This window comes from Dermacentor albipictus, chromosome 1 (genome assembly GCF_038994185.2).
Source record: "Dermacentor albipictus isolate Rhodes 1998 colony chromosome 1, USDA_Dalb.pri_finalv2, whole genome shotgun sequence".
Lineage (NCBI taxonomy): Eukaryota > Metazoa > Arthropoda > Arachnida > Ixodida > Ixodidae > Dermacentor > Dermacentor albipictus.
The window spans coordinates 186,838,862-186,865,660 of record NC_091821.1 but is presented as its reverse complement, the minus strand read 5'-3'; the positions used below and the strand labels follow the sequence as shown (position 1 = coordinate 186,865,660).

Genomic DNA, 26,799 nt, shown 5'->3' with positions numbered 1-26,799 from the left:
AAAAAGAAATGTTTTTTTAAAAAGCAACCACTAAGCCGAAAGAATTAAACATGGCTTTAACTTTGCAAGGATGAACCAGCAGAGCTGTTTCAGCCATTTTCAGATGCCCATGAATTAAAAGCAAAATGCAACACTGAAAAAATTGGAAATAGTGAAACATTCAGTGCAGCAACATAACTTCTACACAAAGTATGAATAAGAACAATTAAATCACAGAGATGAAAAAAGTAGAATTTTCACGACAATATATTTTAGAAACACACAAGAAGGTATGTTAATTCAGAAACGACAGGGTGGTCGAATGATTACTGTTTGTTTTCAATGAAATTTTTATATGAGATAGGAAAATCTGTCTGATAAAAGGAATTCACTTTGATTTTGTGCCATTCTGCATAGCTTTTCTGCAAAAACATAAGACATCACTGCAAGTGAACAGTTGCTCTGTTGATTTCACTGGAGCTGCTTTGACTATGCTCCTCCTGCATAGTTTTGTGTGTTACAAAACCCCGATTTCATTAAAACAAAACTGCAGTTTCAACTTCCAAAACACAAAAAACTTGATTTAAACAAATTGCTTATTATTTACTAGCGCTCGTAATAAAACTTCCAATCTAGCAGTTTTGGGCTACATTCAGGTTCCACCGTACACAAGCTTGTCTTAAGGTCAAGATGCGCACCGATTGTTGTTGTAGCGAGCGATGCACACTGCTCCAGGAAGAACAGACTTCAACTTGACCAATTCCATTTTTTTCACAGCCTTCTGGATGTTATCTTCAAGCTCATCCAAACTGGAAAGAAGGGAGTAAGGAGAGGGAGGGGGGAGGGAGAAGAGAAGGAAGCAGTGGATATTAATATATTTTATGTGGTGAGCCACCTGATGTTTTAATATTACGCTATCCAGTAGAGACTACCCGCACATAAGCACAATATGCAAATACTTCAGATCGAGGAAAAGTTCACTTCTTTTTCCACTGTACATTTTCCAGTTTTCATACCAGAGCACACTATTGTAAAATTATATTGGCAGTGGTGGAACAGGGAAAAGGCCTTTTGGAGCAGCTTTTGCAGCAGGAAGAATGTATACTTGTAGCAGACGTATTGGTTTTGTAGCACAAACTTTTGCATTGTTACACGAGGTGCAAAGACAGCCTTGTGTCCCACACTTCTTCAGTTGCATCTTAAGCACTATAAAGAGCAAGGTAATGCAATCTAAGAGCTGCCAGCACATACAGACACATTTACTAACACATCATCATCATCATCATCATCATTCATCATCGGCCTGGCTACGGCCACTGCAGGGCAAAGGCCTCTCCTATACTTCTCCAACTACCCTGGTCATGTGCTAGTTGTGCCCATGTTGTCGATGCAAACTTTTTAATCTCATCCGCCCACTTAACTTGCTGCCGCCCCCTGCTACGCTTCCCTTCTCTTGGAATCCAGTCCGTAACCCTTAATGACCATCGGTTATCTTCCCTCCTCATTACATGTCCTGCCCATGCCCATTTCTTTTTCTTGATTTCAACTAAGATGTCATTAACACGCGTTTGTTCACTCACCCAATTTTCTCTTTTCTTATCCCTTAACGTTACACCCATCGTTCTTCTTTCCATAGCTCGATGCGTTGTCCTCAATTTAAGTAGAACTCTTTTCGTAAGCCTCCATGTTTCTGCACCGTAGGTGAGTACTGGTAAGAGACACAGTTGTCATACACTTATCTTTTGAGGGATAATGGCAACCTGCTGTTCATGATCTGAGAATGCCTGCCGAATGCACCCCAGCCCATTCTCATTCTTCTAACTGACACATACACACTGATAAATTTTCAAGAGCGAGACATTTCAACAATGGGCAATAGCTGTTCACGCTGATATCAAGTTACTGTAATCGGTAATTTTTATTTTTTCTAAGTGCCTCTTGGTTTGCAACAGCCTCTGATGCTAGTTCAGTCCCTCCTGCAACAAAAGTTGACTGCTCTCTACGTCAGCAAAGCACTTAGCCTTCCTTCCCTTTGCCAGCAAAGCTTGGCGTTACTCGGAATCTTGGCTGAATTTTTCCTTTTGCAGCCTTTCTTCTCCTACAGCTCACCGGAAACATCATACGCTGCTTTCTTTGCATGTGACTGCATTGGAGCTGTCTTTTCCAGTCATTGAACCTGTCGTTTGCCCGAACCCTTCATTGCTTCAATCAGGTCCTGGGTCATGGAAATTTCTCTTGAATCCCACCCAAACTTTCCTGAATACAACATTACAGAGCGAAGTCGATTGATACTGACTACTGAAAGGCTGCCTTACTCTCGCATCATCTGTCTACTTTAACAAAGGGCCCTCTCTACATCTGTATTTCTATGTGAAAGGCCTAGAGACACATGGACAAGCCTGCACAGCAAAATATATTTCCATACCCCAGCAGACAGCCTTAGAAGAAAAGTTTTGTGCCAGAAGTCATCCAGTTTTTCTATAGAGGCAGCGTTCACACTTCCTGTCATCAGGAGTCTCAACTCATCCACCAGGGAGGACACTTTATGAGGTGGAATGACTACAGGAATTTGTTTGACCAAGCTCCTCAGAGACGCTACCGAGCGCTTGCAAAAACTTTGGGTGGAGACACCTAACCTCCACTAGTGCAGTGTCATCTAGCGGAAATCTAGAAAGCAGGTATCAAGCAGTAGATACATGAAAAGCTGTTGCACCAAGCCAGTGTTTTTTTTTCTTCCTCAAACAAACGAACAAAGCAACAGCTCGCTTCGTTTTTCTGACTCTAGCAGTGGATACCAATTTGTAACCGGGTATACTTACATGCTACTCTTGCAGCACGAACAGGTGCGATATGATTTTGTTTTCATAGTTTCTACTGCCAGACATATATAGAACACTCCGGAATCCCTTCTAGCACAAACATGGCTAAAATCTTTGCCAAAATCTGGCTGTAGCAGGTGTAGCAGCACGTAGCAGGTTTTGCACTTTGTAACAGCATTGTAGCATTGTAGCCGCAGTTCCACCACTGGATTTGACAAAGTAGTGCTGGTACACATGTTACTAATGTGAAATAAAAATTTTATAAAGAAACAAAAAATGACTGCTTAGTTTTCCAGAAAGCCTACAGGCCTGTAAAAAAAATTCTACTAGACATTCAAGGACTAGTTATGAATGATGCAAGAGTATAGCACAATCTCTAAAACAGCTTACTAATAACTACCATGTTTTAACTAAATGCCAAAGTAACTAAACCAATGAATGCAACACACCATGAATTGAATTTCAATGGTTGCACATAGAAATGAGATGGAGAGGTGACCTTCCAGAGGTAGACATGGTTGAAATCCTTTGTGTCAAGGAACGTGGTACAGTGCTGGTTGATAACAGCATTCTGGCTGTCATTGTCATTCATTTCTCTCTTTTCTGTAAAATGCACAGGAAAGTGGCATATAAGGCAACACAGGCACTAATCAATAAAATAAGCAAAAGTGTCTCAAATCACACACACACACAAAAAAAAGAAACAGAACGAAAAAAAAAACCTATTACAGTAGAACCCTGTTAATACATTCCTTGCTGTTCCATTATCCCAGCTGCTACGCTGCGTTTTTGTGGTTCTAACCTAAATCCTGTTGACTCCTATGTACTGTTATGTTTTCATTTGATACGTTCCCCTTCTATAATGATGTGGCATGTTATGTTGCATTTGAATGTGGCGGTCATGTAAATTTACCGGTACATACAGCAATTTGCTTTCGTATGTTACTATGTCGCAATAAGCATAAATGCATACGTTCCAACAAGCAAGTGACACACTGCAACAAGCCAGATGCTGCATATTGGAAGAAAATGTGCACAGAGGAGTTGGCGAAGCACGGGAAGAAATGTACATCAGTTAAAACCTACTGGGAACCACAAGCACTGCCTAAAATGCGCAGAGCATAGGGGTATGTCTATTCTGGAGCCGACAAGTGTCTTCTATGTGTTACACAATTGCCGGTTCTCTTTAGTCAGCTTTGCCGCAACAGAGCCGTGCTATGCAGTGGAGTATATGCAAATAAATTGCAGTGAAGCATACCAAGAGTGAAAAGGTAGTATAAAGGTTATAAACAAGGATAAGGTGCCTAAGAAAGGCTGGCCAACGTTTCGATAGGAGGACCTATCTTCTTCAAAGGCGGCCTCTTCATCCTTGTCATGTTAGTATTAATGGGTTATGTTAAAGAGTGGAAAGGGTCACTGTCACAAAACATCGTACATATCCCTTGAACCCTTGGGTGCTTTGGACACTGGTGAACTATGCTTCGGTCGAGCTCAGTCTAGAAGAATGCTCGTCCCCGGCAATAGTCTAGTTTTCAAAATTATCTGGACAAACAGAGTGCATCCACTTAGTTTTTCTTTTACTGCAAAGATGACCGCATAGTGTCAGCACTCGAAAGTTGCATTTATTGTGCTCTTTGCGTTTCCCAATGCAGACGGCAGCACTTTTTTGGCATTTGATGGCAGCACTTATATTGTTCTTGCATTATACCACAGACATTACAGCACCTTAAAAAAAAGAAGCTTGAAAATGTGCCCTAAAAAAAAAGAAGCAAAAGAAGTAGGACTGTGCAAACATCACATTTTCAATTCTGAAGTGAATTCAAATAATGCAAACCAAGTGCAAATCAAATCAAACATTTTTCAATATGAATACTACTGGTTCTGCGAAAATGCAATTTCTTTCACCAGCTAGAGCTACGAAAACAAATATCAAGTTTATCACACAGCAAATGTACAAGAAAATTATGCTTCGCGGTGAACAAAAGTTTGGCAGCATGTTCAGGGTGTCTACCAACTTGACATTTCCAAATTCCCTGAGTTTTCCAGGTTTTCCCTGAGCACCTTTGCGAAATTCCCTGAATGAGTCATATCTTTGTTTTATGTCAAGACAGGCTGACACCACGTTGCCCGATGCTGTCACTCTCTAGTAAGCATGCTGAAACAAAAAAATGACTTAATCCAGTTTGAATAGTAAGGAGCAATATATATTTTATTTAAAAAGAAAACAGAAGGAAGGTGTTAGTAAAATGCACAGCGAAAGAAACGGTAAAGCCCATTCCAAATTGAATCGAACATTTTCAAATACGAATGAAAAGGAGATGCATACATAAGTAAATATTTTTTTAATATCAGCTATTTCTATCAACTGATAGCAAGCTCATCTGTATGAGGTCCTGAACTTTGTCACAACTAAGGTTCTCTCTCAGCAGCTGGGAAGTCAACCTCAACTGTCCTGACATACTCTCAGCCCGTACACAACATCTCAGTGTTGGGTTTCACTGCGTAAACAATTCATTTTGGTTTGGATGAGGGACACCTGTGTCTCAGCATCAGCCATCACTTAGTTTTTTTAGCTCAAGCTCCTTCAAAAAGGTGGCGGCACCCTTCCTTTCCCGTTAATTCCTCAGTGCGTAGGTCCTTTCTGTTCTCATCCTCCTTCTACCACGCTTTCACCACATGGATCATCTGAAGCATCCTCTTGGTCAGTTGTACAGTCAACATTTGATTTCTTGGACTTCCGAGGGGCCGCAAAAAAAATAAAAAAAAAACGGGCAGTCTGAAAAAAATTAATGCATGTCTTTAACTGCCTTTAAGGGCTAAAATTACCACAGGCACGTCTCAAAAAGCTCTGAAGGCCTGCCAGCACGATTTTTAGGCATATCAGGGCTTGTACTGTGACAGAAGACGACGTGCACGCATGTGTAATTAAGTAATGTATACTGTGTCCCGCGACAATTGCCCCCTTCCCACGCTTGTTATGCTTCACCGCCTAACACTAGTGTACCGAGGCGAAGCTAGCTTTCGCAGACTGGCATTGCGCAACGCGCTGTGCTCTGCGAGCTTCAAAGCCAATCGCCAGGATTACAAAGGCGGAGTCGGTGCCATTGGTGATAGCGGCGAATTCTTTCAATGAAAAACACGGCACCGCACGGCAAGAAGCTTAATAGCGAACATAGAAGCAGCTAGGCCTGACGTTGCCGCGGTGGTGGTTACGGATTTGCGGATTTGCCTGCGAGAGTGCCGGTTCGAGGCGGCGAGATAATCAAAATAGCGGCGGTGGCGGCTTTGATTAATGCCATTTCAGACCTGCAGTCGGGACAATATACATTGACTATATGGAGTACGTGGTGGTGCCGCAAAACCGTGCAAATTATCGGGCATGTCCGAAAAATCGGGCGTCTAGAAAATCGGTCGTTAACTACTCTGGCAATACATCGTGCCGATGACACGGCGTCAATGACGATTCGTTGCGATTCTTCTGTTACTGGAGCCAGCATTAACACGACTTTCGTTCCCTTTCAATAAAGTTACAGCTAATTTTCCCTGATGGAAGCACAAATTCCCCGAGTTTTCCCCGAGTTTTTCCAGACTGTTCAAATTCCCTGAGAATTCCCGGTTTTCCCGGTTGGTAGACACCCTGATGTTGCACTCCTGTGACATGTGAAGGTGAAAGCCTGCTAAAGACATGGTAATGGATTAAGTTATATGAGTGGAGGGGCCAGACTTAAAAAAAAAAAAATTATGAGGTTTTACGTGGCAAAACCATTATCTTATTATGAGGCGCGCTTTAATGGGGGACTCTGGAAATTCTGACCACCTGAGGTTCTTTAACGTGCACCTAAATCTAAGTACATGGGTGTTTTCGCATTTCACCTCCATCGAAATGTGGGGTCAGACTTCTTGCAAGACATAATGAGCCACAGTGTGAAGTAAACGTATGGCGCTCTAGTTCAACCTCCTAAATGACACATGCGAGCACCTACTGCACTACCTAAAAGTCCTTTCCATCTTTCTATCATTCAATCTTTCGGTCTATTTTTCTTTCCTTCGTTTTTTCATTCATAGTTGGCCATTGTATTTTTGCTTGCTTACAGGGGTATGAGCCATTCCTGATATTTTCTCTGGACTAGATGCCCCTTTTCACGGGTATGAGCTATGCAATGAGCCACTTAAAGCTTTCACCCTAAAATTCTGCAGTAAAACACTTTTAAAAACAATTTTAAAAAGGGGCTTCCCGTACATAAACAACATCTGTTTTGGGATGCATGAGGCTAATAGCGTTTTAGTTGGCTTTATGCAAAGCCTTTCCGTTGCGCAGGCATGTATATAAAAAGCATCCTTTTTGGCACACCGCAAGGCACACAAAAGGGCCGAAATAATGGAAACGAGCTCACTGGTGGGATTCTGAACGCAAAGAAATAGGCATCAGGTCACGCGGCACATGCCGTCGAGACAAAATTGGTTGCAGCGGTGCACACAACTTTAATTTCTATGCCTGTGCACAGGGTTCGGGGTAGCTTACAAAAGCCCTGCAACTTCTTCCAGCAGTTGGGCCTCACCACCGCACTTTTGCACACGACCTAACAGTGCCGATGACCATATAACGCTTTCCAGCAAGTACGAACGCGAGCACAAGTAAGTAAAAATGGACAGGACAAAGCTAGAAAGAGAAATTAGCGAAGCGTTCCACATGAAAAAGTTGGCCGCGCATACATGTGTGAGTGAACCTTCGGTTCATATCAAAGATAAAGAACTTCAATTTCTAAATTTATCATGTTAATCCAAGTGTTGTTGCCTTTGTCGGGAAGGGGTGCGACTTGGCTTTTGTGTACGGATATATCTTTTGTTGTTATTTGACTACAAACCTTGTTATATTTCCTGGGTGTATACTCATGCGTGGCGGAGATTTGTGGAATGTATTCGTAATAAACTTCAGTTGTAATAAGCGTTGTCCTGTCCATTTGTACTTACTTGTGCTCGCGTCCATACTTGCTGGAAACTGTTATATGTTCACCATGTACCAACTGGCCCAGCAAACTACTATACTAAAGTGCCGATGACAACCTTTCTTGAGGAAGTCATTCTACAAACGAACTGTCTTTTTTTTCTTTTTACTTAGTCGCTCTGGTGTAAATATTTCGTTTCTGCTCTATACTCTCTGCTAACTTTAAAAGTCTGCTCTTTTATCGCCACCCTTCCTCCACTGCTGACCGGTGTTCAGGTGTCAGGAGACTGCACTAAATAGTTACTGCTGTCAATAGCAATTTCCTTCCCTTTCTATCTATGTGTTTATAAGCATAAAGCTACATTTACCATTCCAAGCCTAGAACCTTCCTTTAGCAGGCCCATACTTTGCAGAATGTTTAAAAAAAAAGTAGACGCTAGGAAGAAAGAGAAACAAAACCAGTTGACGATCATTGTCACTAAAGGTATCGTCCATTTCAGTCTTGGTCTGTCTTTATTATTACAAGTGTTGTGTTTCACTGAGGTAGTGAGCACTGCAGTGCGCAGGTCATCTACTAAGACTGTTTTCAAAGCAGTGGCCCGCACTCTTATAACAGCCACATCAAAGGCAACAGTGATGAACCACTACCACGCCTATAGCCGCCACCAGCAGCACTGAGCATTTTACACAGAGAAAGGTTTGACCGAACACTTCTTGAAAGTATCAGTGGGGAGAAGCCACCACGCACAGCAGCAAAACAACAATGGTGACAACTCTTCCTGGAAAGAAAGGGGAAGGGAGATTTTCCTCAACTACAGCAGATCACCCCTTGCAGCGTTGCAACAGGGACAGTCCGGAGCATGCTGTGACGGCAAAGAGCAGATTTTAACGCGATAGCATTAAGGAGCTCGTGTCGCAGAAAAGCCGGTGTCGTCGGCGTCGGGTGTCGGCGTCAGTGTCCGCGGCGTTGACCGTGAGCGATAAATCACGGCACGCACTTCATAAATAAAAAGCAACTTCCAAGATGGGCTGGGTGGGAATCGAACCAGGGTCTCCGGAGTGTGAGACGGAGACGCTACCACTCAGCCACGAGTTTGATGCTTCCAAGCGGTACAAACGCGCCTCTAGTGAATGCGGTGTTGCCTTCGAAACGAGCCGTGGAAAGTTATACTGCGGTGTACATCGGTAATTATGAGCATGTAACTTACAGAAGTCGCAATTACACGAGTAGCGAAGTGCCTTTCCGCTGCATTTCTTCTGCGCTTTCCGCACACGCAGAGCCATCTTGCGGCAAACACAGAAGACCCCCTCCTCTCCATGTAGGGCGCTGCCCCGACAGATGGCGCGCCACGCGCGCATTAGAGCTGTGCAAGGATCGGTGCGAGGGGGATCGCGGCCCGGACTCTCTCTCCCCTGACAACGCTTCGCCTCGCTTCCTCTGCAGAATCAAGCGTCCTTCCTTTCTTTAGATCACTATCTGTCTATCTCTCTGCCCGTGCCAATCACGACGTTTGGCTGGCGTGCATCATTTCCCCCTCCGAGATACCGAGTTCTCTGGTTCGTTCCGCTTGCTCAGGCGCACGTTTCGTTGCTGCGCCGAACGCCGCGTTGCTCGACCATATGGCTCGACGCTCACCGCGTCCGATGCGGGGCGCCTCGTAAGTGATGGCTGCCCTGTAGCCCATTGTCTTACACCCCTTGGCGGGTCGACGGGAACGCTGTCGCGTTCCACTCTTGAAGGCGAAGCTTAAGCGTCCTCCAATTTTTTTTCCCCTTTTTCCTCATATGGCTGAGTGGCGTCACCTGGTGGGAGAATCTGAACTACATGCAAGATGGCGACAGTGATACCTGCACTTTAAAGGCGAGCCAGCCATTGTTCACTTCAAGCATGTCACCAGAACAAGTATGGCTTGTTCACGAGGTTGTTAGTGCAGGTTAGTTACCTTGAAGGTGCTGCTTCTGTAAGACTAGTGATTATTGTATCATAGTGGTGTCGTGCCCAACAAAGTGGACTGACGTGTTCAACTGGTCGGTCGCATTTTTGTCGAAAATGTGTTTTGTCTTGTTTGAGCTCTATCCAAGGCTGAAGCAGATGCCTTTCCTGCCGCCTTGGAGAGAATAAATAAGCTAGAGGACAAAGTCGAAGCTGTGCTGGCTGATCAAAAACATTCCCAAGTGCAGGCAGTCGCATTAGAAACCATACGCTAACATGAAGCTAATGAAAAGGCTCTGTGCGAGGACTTCAAACATGCAAAAGAACAGCATGTAGCCACCGTGAATGGGATTGAACTACTTAAAACAAAGATAGTAACGTTGGAGTCAGGTATCCTATTTCAACTGGCTGCCAATTCTGAATTGTGTACTGAAACAGTGTGAGATGTATCTAATCAGCTAAATAAAATAACTTCTAGGAGACAAAAAAACGGAATGAGACAATCTAACCTGCTCTTCTTTGGATTGTAGAAGACGGAGCTAAAGAAGACTGGGCTGCTTCAGAACGAAAAGTTATCAAATTCTGCTCCGAAAAATCGGGCATCATAATGTCGATCGCTCAGTTTGAAAGAGTTCATAAATTAGGGAAGTATGCGGAAAACAAGAAAAGGCTTGTTATAGCTAAATTGATTTTTTTTAAAGGCATAGGAAGCATTCTGTCTTCTGCATGAAAACAAAGATTTTTCACCAACTACACGGGAGGCAAGAAACCAGTTGTTTACATTTGCTAAGGCAAAAGCTAAGCCTTTTAGGCTTTCTATTAACTGAATGCACATTAAGGATGCAATTTATGTTTTTGACAACACCCGTAAAGCTGTTCTCCATGGTAGCAGATAGCTACAAACCACACTACGCAAACCCGAACTATCGTAAGTCAAAGTCGCCTATCATTGCACCATATCATCACTATCATTCACAAATATTCGAAGCCTGCTACCTAAGCACAATGATTTTTACTAGTTTTTATGACTGCAATTCTGATATTGTTGTTCTCACTGAAACGTGGCTACTTCCCAAAATCACCGATAATGAAATCATCACACGCGTTGACTTTTAACATATGCAGGTGTGACAACACTGGGAAAAGTGGTGGTGGCGTATTCTTGGGCATCAAAAGAACAATTAAATCCCGTTATTAACACCAATCCTTGTAATGAAATTGCATGGGAAGAATGCCTAACATGTAACCACAAAGGTTTAATTATAGGCTGTTATCATCCTCCCGATTCAAATCAGTGCTTTCTCATTGAACTGCACAATAGCATTACAAAAGCAATTATTATCTGTCAAGCTGATATCATTTATCTGCCTGGAGACTCTTCAACTGATTTCATTTCAGTAACATTAAATCATAATTTATTTCAAATGGTTATCCAACCCATTTGTGGCAATAACATTTTAGACTTAGTTCTTACTAGCAGCCTTGAAACATTTGGTCAAGTGACAAACTTAACAGAATATGGCAGTGCACTTCGATACAAGGACATAACACAGTGAACAAACATGAGCGCTGTACTGCAACATTCCATCATGATTAACGAACTAGCCCACCAGTAAGTCTTAAGAACAACTTAGATGGCTTTCGTGATCATAAAAGGTCCTTCAACTTACTCTTAATGTCCCTTTGTAGTTTACAAGCATCCCTAAAAAAACTATCTGTGAGTATAACGGTGGCCACTACAACAAAATAAACAAGAAACTTGAGACGTTTCTTTCTCACACTTTGTTACCTTTGTTTTCCACTCTGTCAGTTAACAAAAAGTGGCTTCTTTTCCACGAAAATCTCTACGCATTAGTAGAAAAGTACACCTCGCTAATAAAAATAGGAGGTGATAAAACAAACCCATGGTTCACCCAGTACCTTCAAAGGCTAAGGAAGAAGAAGCAAAGATTGTACACGAGTACAAAGCACACACGTTCACCCATGGCTTGGGATAGGTATAACCCATGTTTGAAAGCTTACTGCTCAGCTGTGAGTGAGGCTAAAGATAAATATTATTCTCACGACCTACCCTCCCTACTTAAGTCCAACCCTCCAAAATTTTGGCAGGGAATATCACCTCATTGAAGTTCGTACCATATTTTGTTGGATGGTGAGAATCAAGTTCTGCTTAATGATAGTAAATGTCCTGCAGTCTTTAACACATTTTTTTCACCCATATTCACAAATAAAGACCTTTCACTCGTTCCTGAAGTCGTGGATTCCTACTGCCAGTGCATCGATATTATTGAAGGTGGCATTGCATGTCTCATTAATAACATTAATATATCTAGCTCTTCAGGCGTAGATAATATAACTCTAAAGTTCTAAAAATACAACTTCGGTATCTAGCAAAACCAGTCATTATCACCAGGCCAGCTTCTCTCTGATCGAAAAATTGCTAAAGAGGTACTTGTGTATAAAAGTGGCAGCATGAATTTCCCTGAGAACTATTGCTCCAATTCATTCACGAGGACATGCTGCGAAATGCTCGAACGTATTACAGTAGCTTGTATATGAACATCTTAAATCAAATAATTTTTTTCCTTACTAACCAGCATAGCTTAAGCAATGGTTTATCATGCGAGACACAGTAACTAGAGTTCACTACTGATGTAAACTCTCACATGAACCATAACCTTCAAACAGATTGCATCTTGCTCGACTTCTGTAAGACTTCCAACTGTGTCGCTCACTCACATTTAATTTCCAATTGATCTGCTCTCAAATAAGACCGTTTAGTGCTATCCTGAATCTGTAACTTCCTAACTAATCGTCAGCAGTTTACAGTTGTGAACAATTTTACATCACCCCTCACCTATCTAACTTTAGGTGTACTGCAGGGCAGTGTATTAGGAAAATTGCTTTTTCTAATTTACATGAACGACCTGCCCAATAACATCTCACCCTGCACACAAATGTTTGCCGATGATTGTATAATACACTGACTAATTACCACCTTTGAAGACAACCTTATTCTCCAAGCCAACCTTGAACGCATTGGCGACTGGTGCAACACCTGGCAAATCACACTTAACTCATCTAAATGCAAGGTAATGACTTTCAGACGCAAACACTTTAACTCAAGGTTTTCTTTTTATATAAATGTGGATCTAGTATCCGAAGCTGCACTGTACAAATATCTGGGCGTTAATCTGCGCCAAATCTTTTCTGGGTCTCTCATATAACAACCACATGCTCTAATGCTTCAAAAACACTAGGGTACATTCGTCGTAACCTACACAATTCCCCGTCTAAAATCCGCAAATTAGCCTTCCTGACTTTCATCTGTCTCCAGCTTGAGTTTGCATCCCCGATATGGTCTCCTCATTATGAATACTTAATCTGCATGTTAGAAGCTATCTAAAACTGAGCTAGTCGATTGATTTCCCGCTGTTATTAGAATAGGCAGTCAAGCATCGCTCGAATCGAACTTGACCTTACGCTTCATGCACTAAGTAGTCGTTGTGACATAGCATTGCTGATCTTGCTCCATAAATATGTTCACCAAATTAGGTCGTCGTTTTTGCCACTGGAATGTGCACGTTACGTAGCATGATGACTGAATAATGATGAAAGTTTCACTCAGCTTTACGGAAGCATGGATGCATTTAATTTGTTGTCTTTGCCACGAGAAATTCACTTGTGGAATTCCCTCCCTGACAGCACTATCAGAGATAAATTTAAGACAGAGATAAATTTAGGCAACCCCTGAACCTACACTTTGTCTTAAAACTGTGCCATTCTGTATGCAACGCTCTGTATATGTATGTAACAGCACGCTGGTTTTTTTTTTTTGTGAGCGCTATGCTTATTTTTTAATACGATGTTTGAGTATGTGCGCGAGCAATGCGTGTGGTAAAATTTATCCAATGTTTTGTACACTACCCCAAACTGCCTTTTCTGCTAATGTGAGTATTGTTTGTTTTGTTTTCTTTGATCTTCTTCATTCATAACCCTGTTTTTTAATTTCTATTCATCTCTGCGGTTCTCGTGTCTAGGTATGTCTTGCAGTGATGCTACTCTTACTCAACGCCGCTCATGGAGCCTGTTAAATACCTTGAAATAGATAAATAAATAAATAAATAAATAAATAAATAAATAAATAAATAAATAAAAATAAATATTAGAGGGCTTCATTATTTCAGCACATTAGCTGCTGCCTACAAATGTCAGCAATAGCTCCGGTGACTAACTAAATACTAAACTCTTGCGAGCCCAAAACTTTGTCCACAATTGCCACTCGGTTCAACCATTTTCCTCCGGTAAGCACCGGGTTCTGGACTGAAGGAATCAGTAAAGCCAACAGCGTGTTTTCAAGTATGTTTTAGCTGAAACTTATTCTCGGTGAAAGGCCTGCCGCTATGCTAAAATTAAACAATACTGACATCCAGATTCTTTCATATAATAGTAATTGCTTCATATATGAAAAGCTCAGGTTTCAATGTGACCACATGAGCACTCAGTGAAATAAAAGTTTCTGCTCAGAAGAGCAGTACATTAAGTGCATTAGAATTATAAGTTTACAGTGTGCACTGCTTTTGCAATGATGTTTGGGGCATGGTAAAAGCTTCCATTCAGAGAAAATATACACCTAATTTATTTCAGGATGATGTATGGCACCAAAATGAAGTAACGAAAACTCAAAAATAAGGTTCACAATTCAGAACATGAAAAACATTTTTCTTTTAAATTCACCCAGTTGTGCTCCCATCAAGGTAGAAGAAAGTATAAAAACATGCAAATGTACAGCTTCTCCTCATTTCTTATATTTATGAGAAACCAATAACACCCACCTTCTGGAAACAGAGGTAGTGCCACTCCTGCATCAGCAGCCAGTTTACACAGGCTCTCCACGTGGGTTCCATTATCACAAGCTAGGCGCTCTTCCATGAGGGTAGCTCTCACATTCTTTAAAGGAACCTTTGCATCTACAAAGGGGAGGTTTTCCCACAAGACAAGTGGGTCAAGCCACAAGGTATTTCCAAGCCGCAGCACAATCTGCAAAGAGAAGGGGAGAAAATGGGATTTAGGGGTGGGGGAAAGCTTTGCACATTTTGTTTAGTTACCACTTAAACTAGTTGCATTTATCACTTGCACACAATATCCTTTTCATTAATTCAAATTGATTTCACAGAATGCCAAGTTACCTAAAAAAAAAAAAAAAACTAGCATCGAAGCGCTACAAGCTGCTTCAAATGCATGATGCACTCGGAACACAACTGTCAGAGACCTAGAACAAATGCCTTTTTTCAATTGTCAAACCTTGATAACAAGTCAAACTTGAAGCAAAAACTGTTAAATCACAAATTTCGTTCATTCAACGTTTTGAAGTTTAAGCAGCAAAAATAACCTCGCTAATTCCGAAAACATTACTGGTGGACAGCATATCTTGTCAGTAAGCACTTATACAGAATTGCAAGATCGTTGGGCCATAACAGCATGATTATGAGTGCCAGCATGTACATCGGCGTAGGTCATGGCGTCTGAAAGTGCGTCTGTTGCATCGTGTGGTGCCGGCAATTTTGGATGACATGGCTGACTGCGCTTAGTTCTCGAAGCCGTTGTCAGATTGTGCACACAAATTAAAAATAAAAGTGTAAAAACAATCCGTCAATCTTCCTTGCAAAAAAAGAAGTTCCGGTTTCACCCGAAAGTAAAAGCATTGATTGTGATAGCAAGGAGAGAACTCCACAAAGTAAGGTTCATAGTTTTATTGGCCATGTATACTGAAGTAAATATTTGTTGCTAATTAAATTACCAACGTGGTGTCCTGCAAATAGAGCGAAACTTCAACAGTTTTCACTCGATAACCACGAACACTCGCTGTCAAAACACTAGCATGATGAAGAGCACTGGTAATGGAGGGCGAAAGAATGATGCTGCCACTTGTTTCAACGCATCTCGGAAACTTGAGATTCCGTGACCTGGATCCAACATTAGGCGCGTAGGAATACAGACAGTATCAAAGTATCAGTAGTTGTCAAGATTTGTCTTTAAGGTAAAGCGTGTGGCAAGCGTAAGCAGTTAGCCATGTGCAGTCACTGCCATGGTAAAAGAGTAGACATGCATGCATCCACCCCGACCCTCAGTGTGCGCATGGCCATATTACCACATGCTCACCCCTTCAGACTCCCTCGAGCTCAAAGAATAAGCTCTTGTGTTGTTCCAAGCTGCCACGCATCCCACAACCTCCTGAACTTTTTTACCAACATGACAGATGGCACAGCAGTGTTTCCTGGATACCATGCTCCAGCACATGCACTTAAAACGCATTTTTGCTGATCAATCTTTTTATGCCGAAGAACACTTGCAAATACCTTCTGCATCTGCTGACATTCTTATAGTTTTTTGCTAGGCTTACCAGCCATACAGGCTTCAAGTACATGCTTGAAATGGCCAACACTTTGTTAAATCCAAACAGTGTCATGAAATTACTTTGTTAAATTACAAAAAAAATAACATGGTTTCCAATAGAACTAAGACACTAAGACTGAGAAATGAAAATACAGCAGGCTTCTGTTAATTCCACTCCGGTTAAATAAAGTTTTTGGCTGTCCTAGGAAGATTTTCAAGCAATAATGGTAGGTCACAATGTCCCATTACGGTATTTACCCGATTTTAACATGCCCCCTACCCCTAACCGCATTCGCAGCATTAATGCTTTGCCGCAGAACATGACTGTATTGCGGCGAAGCTCACTTTAAAAAGTTGCAGTTTCTGCAAAACGCGTAGCATTGATTGCGATAGCAAATTCGCAGTCAACTACTATATGGAGTACGGATAGCAGCTTTAACGGCCGTATGACAGGCGGTAACTCTCATCTGTCGCCTATGGCTTGGAGTAACTTTTACCAATGCACATTCTTACCTGATTGGGAGGGCCACAAGTCCAGATTGTGAAGTTTGCAGGTGCAAAGAGACGATAGTGCACCTTCTGTGTGATTCTCACCATTTCAGTGAACAAAGACAAGGCCTCAGCACCATGCTCGACGGGATCGACTATCGTCCCTTTACAGAAGGCAGAAATCTTGGACTTTGGTCCCAGCTGATGTTGGCACAAACTGTTTTAGAAGCACTAGTGTGCTTTTTAAAGGAAGCAGGACTCACTGAAAAGCTATAGAATGTACGAACTGATGCTTTCATTTTTTTTTATTCTTCTTCGCTTTTCTTCCCCTTACGCCATCCCCCTGTGCAGAGCAGCCAACCGGATACTTAATCTGGCTAACCTCTATGCTTTTCCCCTCTTGCTTTCGTTCCTTCCTTCGTCATTGGCTGTATAATCTTGCAAAAATTCACTTACCAACTAAATCAACAAGCGTGGTGTTGCACACGCGTACAGGTAAACATGAACACATCTCCCTCGATGACCATGGAAACTCGCTGTCAAAATGCTGGAATGATGAGTCGTGGCAGCAGCAGCGACCGAATTAACCTTCATGCTGTCTTTTGCTTCAACATGAACGGAACACCGAAAGCACAATGCATTCGAAGCTACCGGCGTTATGTGCACGTTGTCAGCCTCGCAGTTTGCTTTGAAGATGAGGCCCACACGGGTGCATTTTGCCCATGTCGCAGATCACTTTCAAGATACGGCTGCCATGCTATAAGCAGCAGCCACCGGAGTAAACAATCCCCCCTCACCCTCGCTTCACCACTGAGCCTCGTGCATGACAGAAGAGGGCGCGCTTCCAACCCAGTCTTCCTCACTCACGCGCGCGATTGAGCCACGATCATTGGCTGAACCTTGCAAGGTTTCCCTCCCACATACAGCGTACGGTGCGCCGACTATGTTATCGTGTTTGGACTTTATACGGAACATCATGGCGATGGTGACAGCTGAAATGCACTTGGAGTGTCTATAGAATTCCTATCGCAATAAAAGCATGCGGTGATGCTGACTTTAGGAAACCTACCACCATTATGAAACACACATTAGACCCCTGCCCATTTTCTTAAAACATTGAGTATGCATTAGATTTCTACTTCGTTTAGGGGCTTTATTGTTATTTATGTTTGTTTTCAACTTTCGACACATAAAAAGTAGATGCTCGTTTGATAAGGGGGCATGTTAAAACTGGTGGAAATACTGCCAAATGAATTACTGGGTTTTGACACTTTTTTCTGCATCTTAATTCCATGCATCAGATAATTAGATCAATTTTGGCAGTTTTGCCAGGGTCGAATTAATGGACTGTAGTCTGTTACATCGCAGGCTTCACTAAATCGAGGTTTCTGATATTCAGGTTTGACTTATAAGGCTCTTTTCACAAGTCAGTATGCAAATAAAATGTGTTAACGCATACATGAACAGGTGGATTATTCACTGATGCACTATTAAACGGTGGAACATTGTTTATACATTTCTTGCTGTTGTTTTCCCGGCTGCTGCATTGCATTTCAATGGTCCCAACTAAAATCCCATTGACTCCCATGTATTATGATGACATTTGGAACATCATCACTCTACAATGTTCCCAGATCTTACATTGCATTTGAATGCGGCAGTCACGTAAATTCAACAGCGCAAAGGGAAATTTGCTCGTGCATGTTGCTACGATGACAATAAATGTATAGTATATTGCAACGTGTAACCTAAGTTTGCATTAAGTGATCAAACTTTCACAAACCAGACAAGCATATCAGGAAAACACGTCCACAGGGCAGTGGCAAAGAATACAAAGTGTGCTCAGGAACCATGCCCACTGGGCCAAACCCGCCGAGTACAGGTCTATATTTATTTCGGGGCCTGGAAGGGCAATTACACATTTTGCATCATCGCCGATTCTTAGCTTTGCTGCAAAAGGCTGTGTTACGCAGTGAAGCATATGCAAAATATTGCAATGAAGCATATCAGGAGTGGAAAGGGACCACTGTCACGGAACATAGAATGTGTCCCTTCATTATACACGTGTCGTTCCCGGTCGAGGTGTGTAACAACAGTACTGGTAGCCATCCAGAGTGGTTACAGAAGTTGCTGTGGCAGCTTGTGGCCTTCCTCATCGTTAATTTTCTTTCCCCGCGGTATATTGCAAAACGTATCAACAAGGTTTTAATGTATAATGATACAATATATATTGATATAGTGATAATGATTATAAAGATGTATACTGATGGGCTTTTTTTAGGCTTTTTTTATGAGATTGTATATTGAAGGTGAGTAATATAAGCCCATATACAATATGCAGATGGTCATAACAATTTAATTTTCTATACTAAAATAGAACAGCGAAATCAAAGGACAAGGATGGACAAGACAGGAAAAAGTGCTGACATCCAAAGACATTTTTAATTATTAAAACATCCTTATAATTTGTTTTCTGCACTTTATTCGTTGTTGTTGTTGCTTTCACTTGTTTCATCGGGTGTGAGCCTTGAGATGGCTTACCATTGTACGAGTGCTAGCTTGCATATGTATTCGCAACTCATTTGAATAAAATCTTATTGTAAGTTGGCTTTTCGTCCTGTCTTATCCGTACTTATCCTCACCACGCGGTCTTCAATTTAAGTATGGAATACCGACATCCCAAACTCATTTGTAAATTCTGTCAAGCTCCATTTTCCGACTTCAACACCACTATAACTAGGCAATGTTAAGGGTTGCTAGCAGCAGTGCACAAAACAAGAATGAATAAAACTGCACAAGTGGCAATTCAACAACTTAATCAACATGCCATAAATTTTTACCTGTTTTAAAAGACTGAACATTTACTAAGCAACCTGATTCTGAACCCAGTGCATCCTGCTAGATCTTTAAGCAGTTTGCGGTACGCCTATATATGGAAGGACCATATTTACTTATATAAAGCCCGTCCACTGCTACACTAAGAACTCCTACTTAGGAGCTCAAAGCAAAGAAAGAAATTTTATCAAGGGCAACTCAAATCAAGTTGTGCACGAGAGCGGGCAATGGTGCCAGTGAAACTGACAAAAAATACTGAATACAAAGGTCCTCCGGAAGTTACAAACTTTGTGTAACAGTTATGGCACAGTATGAGGTACCTATTAGCAGTTTACCATAGTGGCAATGATTTAGGTTTCCCCCTAGTGGCTGAGGCACTCTGTTACTGATCTCAAGGATCACAGGTTTGTTTCTTGGCTAAGGTGGTCCCACGTTCTGATCCAGACAAAATGCAAGCGCGTATATATTGTACTTTGGGTGTGTTAGAATTCTAGGAGGTAAATTGAACTGTGAATGGGCCTTAGGGCCCATTCACAGCTCATTTCTTAGATACTAGCGTCAATGTATTTGGCAACTCCTTACAGTATCTGCCAAAAACCATATGGAAAATCATCTGGAAAACAGCCTACATGTCACTGGCTTCCAGCAGCACCACTATGCAACACAAGGTAAACCCTATTTGTTTCTCAAAGAGATAAATATTTTCAAGGTAAAGAGAGCTCTGAGACAAGCAAAAATGTCAGTACGTTGGCAGTGCCACTTGAAACTAAATATTTCACGTTGTGTAGGCACCATCTATTTAAAACATACAATTGCCATATCATACGGCACAGCATTAGGACATTACTAGATGGCTTCTCAGCACTGGCCTTATGCAAGGGCCCTTCTGCAGCGTTAAAATTAAAAGTGCAGGCTAAGCTCAGACATGCATCATAGGGACTACAAGTACAACGAACTGCCAACTGTGCGGCCATTCACAATATGCAGAATGTGTGGTCACTGTTCATTACATCAACCGCAGACTTCCACATCACTGTTAATGCTGACAAAACATTCAAAGGACGAGCTGTCAACTTCCTCGGATTCTTTAGCAGGAGGGAGCATTTTACACAGTATCTGTGCCCATTTAAACAAACCATCTTTTATTCAATCCCCATTTTTTCTTTTTGGTTTCTGTGCCCTTCATTCAGCATAAGTGCACTCTCAAGAAAATACAGAACATTATGTAGTATAGTGTCGCCCCCTGTCAGATCTATGTGTCATCGCACATGAATGGTTTGTAGTTGTTTAGCTAGATGGCGCACCCCCCTTCTGTCATGTGAAGAACATTGGACCAATCGGGAGGTGTCATCTGGCGTGTGAAGCCTTTTTAAGATATAAACAGCCGCCGGTCGGCGGAGTCTTCGTTCCGGTTTTCAACGGGAGTAGTTCGCTCCGAGCCTCCTTCACTGCGCCGGCGTTAGCCGCGCGTTCGCTGGTCGGGGCCCCCCGCTTGCCTGCCGCTGCCGACACAACACATTACAAAAACATATTTTGTATACATACCCCCCCCCTCCCCCTCCCCCTCATCCAATATGTTATGAAAGGATGTGACAATATTTCACATAGAGTCTGACAAACTTGAGAATTATCCATGTCGCAAAACACTTATAAAGGAAGTCTGCAACCAGAAATTTACCTTGCCAAGAAGTTCTTTCCTAAACACAAGCTCATGTGACTTGAAGACTGCTTGGAAAGTCCAATCAAGGTCATGGTCCTGAGGCTGGACACGACAGCAGTACACTTCCACTGCCAACGGCCGCAGCTTAGTTAGCGTTGATGGTAGATGAAGCAATCTTGTTGCAGCCACAGTTGACTGGCCCCCATAGTCCATGTATGAAACTGTGACACTAGCTGGAGCAGAACTGTTTGGCACGACTGAAGTTACCTACAAACACAGCACAAAATCATTACAAGCACGTTCGATATGACAAAGGGCAAAATTTTTTTTAAGAAAGGGGAGGGTATTCTCACCAAGACCCTGCGGAAATGGCCATAGCTGTGCTCCAGCCCATAAACTTCACCAACTTTGGGTATGGCGTTTTCAACCATAGATTTACAGTTACTTGGCTGTGATAAGTATTCGTTGAGAAACAGCATGGCATTCTGAAGCTCCAGGTTCTCTTTGACTTTTGATTTGCTTTCTGCATAGAGGCAGAGATCCATAACAGGAAAGTGAGAACCACCCACAAGGTTTACAGCTTGTGCAGCTTTTATAGTACAGAGGCTACTCTGGTTATTGTGTTTGGCAGTACTGTGGCACCACAATAGCGTGTTAAAAAAAAGTATCATATCTTATCTGCAGTGATAATATGTGTTCTCTGAGCAAATATAAAACTGGGAGCTACATTCAGGATAATGGCAACTGGTAAACATTTGTTTTTGCAGCTGTGTGGTCCAATCACTACACATGTCGTGTTCATGTGTCTTTATCATAACAAAAAGCTAACCTTTTAGAGATCTTTGAGGAAAGAAAGCAAATGTTTTAACCATACTCTAATTATTTTTTTATAACAAAGTTGTTTACATAAAAAAAGTCGCAGTTTCACCCGAAAGGCGAAGTACCGATAGCAAATTAGTAGGCAGCTATAATGAAGTAAGGATAGTAGCTTTGTCAGCAGTATGAACTTGTAAACATTTCTTACCAACTAAATTAAAGGGACAGACAACCGCTCAGAACATGAATCAAACTAACTCCGCTGCTGGAATGATTCTCTATCGTAGTGGCTAAAACGAGCCACATTTTTCTCATTAAAAGTGGACTGATATTTTTAATTCAACATTAAAAGTTGCAAAAAATGACCTTTGATGCCCCATGCGGCAAAAACATGAAGTTGCATAAGAAGTCAACCATGTAACCTTCTACTAGTGCACGAGGTTCCTAGTCTTTCTATTAGTATCGAAATGCAGTATACTTTTTATTATTATAAGTTTTTCCTGGCTTACAATGTGCGTACAAACGTTTGTTTATAGTGAGCAAAAAAGTGGCACTGCTTCAATGAGTTGGCTTGGCTCGTCTATCGACAGAACAACGACGACGGGTGGCAGCCATGACGTAGGCGTGCACTCCGGGAAAACCCCGTACAAATATAAGAAATGGTTGCACAACAATGCGAACTTACTGCACCAGCTCTTTATTTTCAAAAGTGGTTGAAAAGATCAAAGTGTAGGTGGTTAACAACAGTTACACTTCCTCCTGTGAAAGCAGAACGATGGGTGGCTTTCACAATTTGCAAGGCAGGCTATCGACACCGTTCTCACTGCTTAGCACTGCTCGAGGAGGGACTCTTACTTCTTTAGAGGCTGCTCAGATTGAAAAATTCTGCTTACTAAATATCCACACGCTTTTGGAAGTAACCACTGGAGATGTAAACACTACCAAGGGAGAGCATTGCATTGTGACATAAAAAACTAGGTCTTTCAAAATCAGTTGTCAGTCCCTTTACCAATGATATAATGTGTAAGCGTTACTGGACGAGGATGTAGAAAGAAACAAAAAAAGAGACAGCGCTGTCTCTGTGTGTCTGTCTCTTTCTACATCCTTGTTCAGTCAAGATTACACATTCTATCATAAATTCAAACCAATCAGCCCACCAACATGCTTTAACTAAATTAGCAAGCGCAGTGTCATGCGCGTACAGGTAAGCATGAATATATCTCGCTCGACAAGTGCAGAAACTCGCTGTCAAAATGTAGGAGTGAGGATTGCGGCAGCAGCAGCCATCAAACTGACCTTCGTGCATCTCTTGCTTCAACGTGAACAAAACGTCAAAAGCACTGCACATATGAAGCTACCAGCACTACAAGACTCTGCAAACATTGTAGACCGCTTTGAAGATGAGGCCCATGTGGGTGCACACTTTGGCCATGTTGCAAATCGCTTTCAAGGTACAGTGCCTGTACGGCCACGCTGTAAGCAGCAGCAGCCACCAGAGAAGAAGACCCCCTCTCCCTCACCTCATCACTGTGCCTCGTGTGCAACAGAAGCCGCGCTTTCAGCCTGTCTTTCTCGCTCCCACATGTGAGAATGAGCAGCATTTGCCGGCTCACCCTCGCATGCATTCACTTGCACATACAGCATACGTCGCGTGTCGACGATTTTATTGCCTTTATACCTTATATGGAACCTCACGGCGACACCAACAGCAAAAATGCGCCTGGCATGTCCATATAATTCGATATAACGCACACCCAAATTCCGTGACAAAAAAAAAAAAAAAAAAACAATTGCAACGCGCACCAGTTTGCTGCGACCTAAAAAAGATCAATGTCCTTTACAGTATCGCGCACTTAATGTACTCCTACAGGAATACAATTTTGTCTTATTTGGAAAAATGGAGATTTACTCCCAATTCACTAAAGTTGCGATAAATAAAAGAAGTTGCAGTTTCGCCAGAAAGGTGAAGCATCGATTATGATAGCAAAATAGTAGACAGCTATACGCAAAGTAAGGATAGTAGTTCGCTTACTAACTAAAAGAACAAGCATGGTGTCACGTGTGCACAAGCAAACATGAACGTCTCACACAATGACCGCGGAAACTATCAAAACGCTAGAGTCCGGGGAAGTGCCGTAGCAGGAGAGAGCGAATTGACTTTAGTGCGGCCACTTGCTTCAACGCGCATTAGGCGACAAGAACACAGCATGGTACGCCTACATGCATAGACTCTGTCTCCATCGCAGATCACTTTCAAGATAAGGGCCACGTGGCCGCGCCATACGTGGTAGCCGCCGGAGTATAAAGCTTCTCCTGTTTCTTCCAGTCATGCACGCATGTTTCAAGAACTCCGACCGCCCGTGATGCGGCCCAATTTCCATTCATCTCCGCAAACATGACCATTTTCCTTTTAACCCTTTGAATGTTGTTGCCGTACATGTATGGTGGCGGTTTTCTGTCCCGCAAGGTCTTTGCCGTACGGGTACAGTTTCGACCCTCCGTTTGAAATTTTGCGCCATAATGACGATGCGTGCTCACTGGGAGGTGCTGCCACCTCTTAGGACTTACAGGAAGCATTTGAAATTTGGGCTACCTTCTTGGGGAGATAAACAGAACTGATTTCTAGCTTCAGCGGGTCGCGCAGACTGCGGCTACACTGCTTTTGCGGTTTCGGTTTCGCCGCGTGATTGCAAAAGAGGCGCGCGAAACGTCTTTTTCTTTGTTGGCACTCTCTTGCAGAGGTGGTGGAAGTTGATTTCTATCTTGAATGGTGCTGCTCTTAGCATATTTATAACCGCCGCTCGCGAGGTATTCTCGCTTTCGGGGTTTCGGATCCTCCGCGTGATCGCAACGGAGGCGCACGAAACGTGATTTTTCTCTTTGTCGGCCCACTATCGCAGGGGTGGCAGAAGTTGATTTCTATCTTGATTGACGCTGCTCTCGGCTTGTTTATCACCGCCGCTCACGAGGTATTCTCACTCTCTACGGCAACGCCCTTACGCGAGAGGGTGCCTCAGACCTCTGCCCAAGGCAGCGGCATGCAGAGAAGATGTCAAGTGTGCGCCAACACAACTCCTCGCTCCAAGAGAAGAACATATACGCATTTTAGGTGTGCAGACTGCGATAAGGCGCTGTGCGGAGACCCGTGTTTCAAGGAGTACCACACTCTGAAATACTATTGAACATTTTGCAGTTCTGAATGATGCCGACACCCAAATACTGTTCCTAATTTTTTTTCACTATTTATTCTCAACTTTATACATCTTGTACTTTCAAGATCCGCAATAAAGTAATTTGACCACCTGGGAAAGTTTTTTTCAAAATAATTCGACCCTCAAAGGGTTAATTGTGGCATCGTGACGAGCTCAGCATCTCTTTGCAGTAGGCACTTCTATTCTGATAGAGCAAACACAGAAAACGGGAAGACCGGGAAGACGGACGCTGCACTAGCCTAAGCACATGAACTACAAGACAAGAAGAAAGCTATGGCAGCTAGGCTCGAAGCACATGCGAGCAGGCCATTATGAAATGCTGATGGTGATATGGTAACGCAGGTTTAGAGTCGACTCGATTCTAACGTGCACGCAATTTTTGTACCTGTTTTATAGAAAAAAATAGGTGTGTGTTACATTCGAGTAAATACGGTAAATTCCATTTGAAGAAACCATGGCGAGGAATGTAGAAGATGATTAGGTTTATAAACTTCCAATATTAAGTGGGCATCCCCTTAATAAAGCTTGTGCTAACAATGAAGAGCGAAGAGGTACCATCACATTGTTTATCAAAATATATGTAACACCCTGGGACACAAAAACTTCAATGCTCCAACATGAGAGCCCATGTTTTTTCATATTTGCACGTTTGCCATTGGTTAGCATTAAAAAACACACAGTGGCCCTCAAGTTATCTTTGACCACATCCCGCTTACTGTTGTTACTGTTGTAACAAGTACAACAGTACTCCCAAAATGAGGAAACGGGGGCTAGCAACTAGATGTAAGCTAATATTTACAATGGAAATATTTACAATATTACCATGCTGCAGTGGCAGTTAGCTCTTTATTGAGCAAACTAGCACCCAGAGAGGCAAGCAACACTCGACAATTACAACGATAGCGACAAGACAAAGTTGTCAGTCAAATTTAAACTCATGTGTAAAGTATGTTTGCTATCTATGCTTGCATCACCCACAGTCCAGAGGAATTGCTGGTGCTTGCATACATTTGAGAATGCACAACACTATTTGCTGTGTGCACTTTCTGATTAGACAAGGCACTTTTCCTACAGAGTTGCTGGCAACATTGCAGATATTTCAGATACAAAAGGCACATCTTGGACTGAGTAATAACTCGATAACAGCGGTAATCTGGTTAAAAATGATCACCCGCAAAAAGTAAAGAAATTTATGCATATGACAACATATACAACGCACAACATCTATACAACAACGGCAAAGACACACAGACTGCAAGATTGCAAGAAATTATTCACGTCCATTTCCAAAGCTTGCATTACCTCATGAATTTGGGAGAACCTATAGGTCTTAAAAGCCAATGTAATATCACTTCTGGTCTATCTCACCATTTGTTGAACTAGGTGATGCATCCCAGTGCTGAAGAATCCATGCATAAAAGCGTGACGCATTCACCACTTTGGTCACTACAATGAGGACTTGGCCCTGAGATGGCAGGTCGGCCCATGCCGGTGAGTGATCTGCCTCACGTATGATCTGATGTCGATATGAGCAGCGCTTCTCTGCTGTCTTCCTTTCGCAATGACCAAATGCTTTGAGATTTGGGCACAGCGCCAACCTGGCATTTTTTGATGCTTTCTGCAAGAGAAATTGGCTCGAGTCAGTATGAATTTTAAGAACTAGAATGACCTACAAGTGGCAACACTAATACACTGTGTGGATAAGGAGCTGATGG

The 26,799-nt window shown here is 42.4% G+C and overlaps 1 protein-coding gene across 3 annotated transcripts in view; it reads right to left on the bottom strand.

Moving 5' to 3' along the window:
• LOC139054086 (putative ATP-dependent RNA helicase TDRD12) overlaps positions 1-26,799 on the bottom strand; it is a 254,611-nt gene that overhangs the window by 72,268 nt on the left and 155,544 nt on the right. For all 3 annotated transcript variants that reach the window (XM_070530611.1, XM_070530613.1, XM_070530612.1), the window contains exons 21-26: positions 26,453-26,702; positions 21,410-21,579; positions 21,075-21,323; positions 14,512-14,716; positions 3,248-3,401; positions 678-788 (exon numbers count right to left, since the gene is read on the bottom strand). In XM_070530611.1, coding sequence (XP_070386712.1) covers positions 678-788; positions 3,248-3,401; positions 14,512-14,716; positions 21,075-21,323; positions 21,410-21,579; positions 26,453-26,702 — 1,139 coding nt within the window. The remainder of the gene's footprint in view (positions 1-677; positions 789-3,247; positions 3,402-14,511; positions 14,717-21,074; positions 21,324-21,409; positions 21,580-26,452; positions 26,703-26,799) is intronic.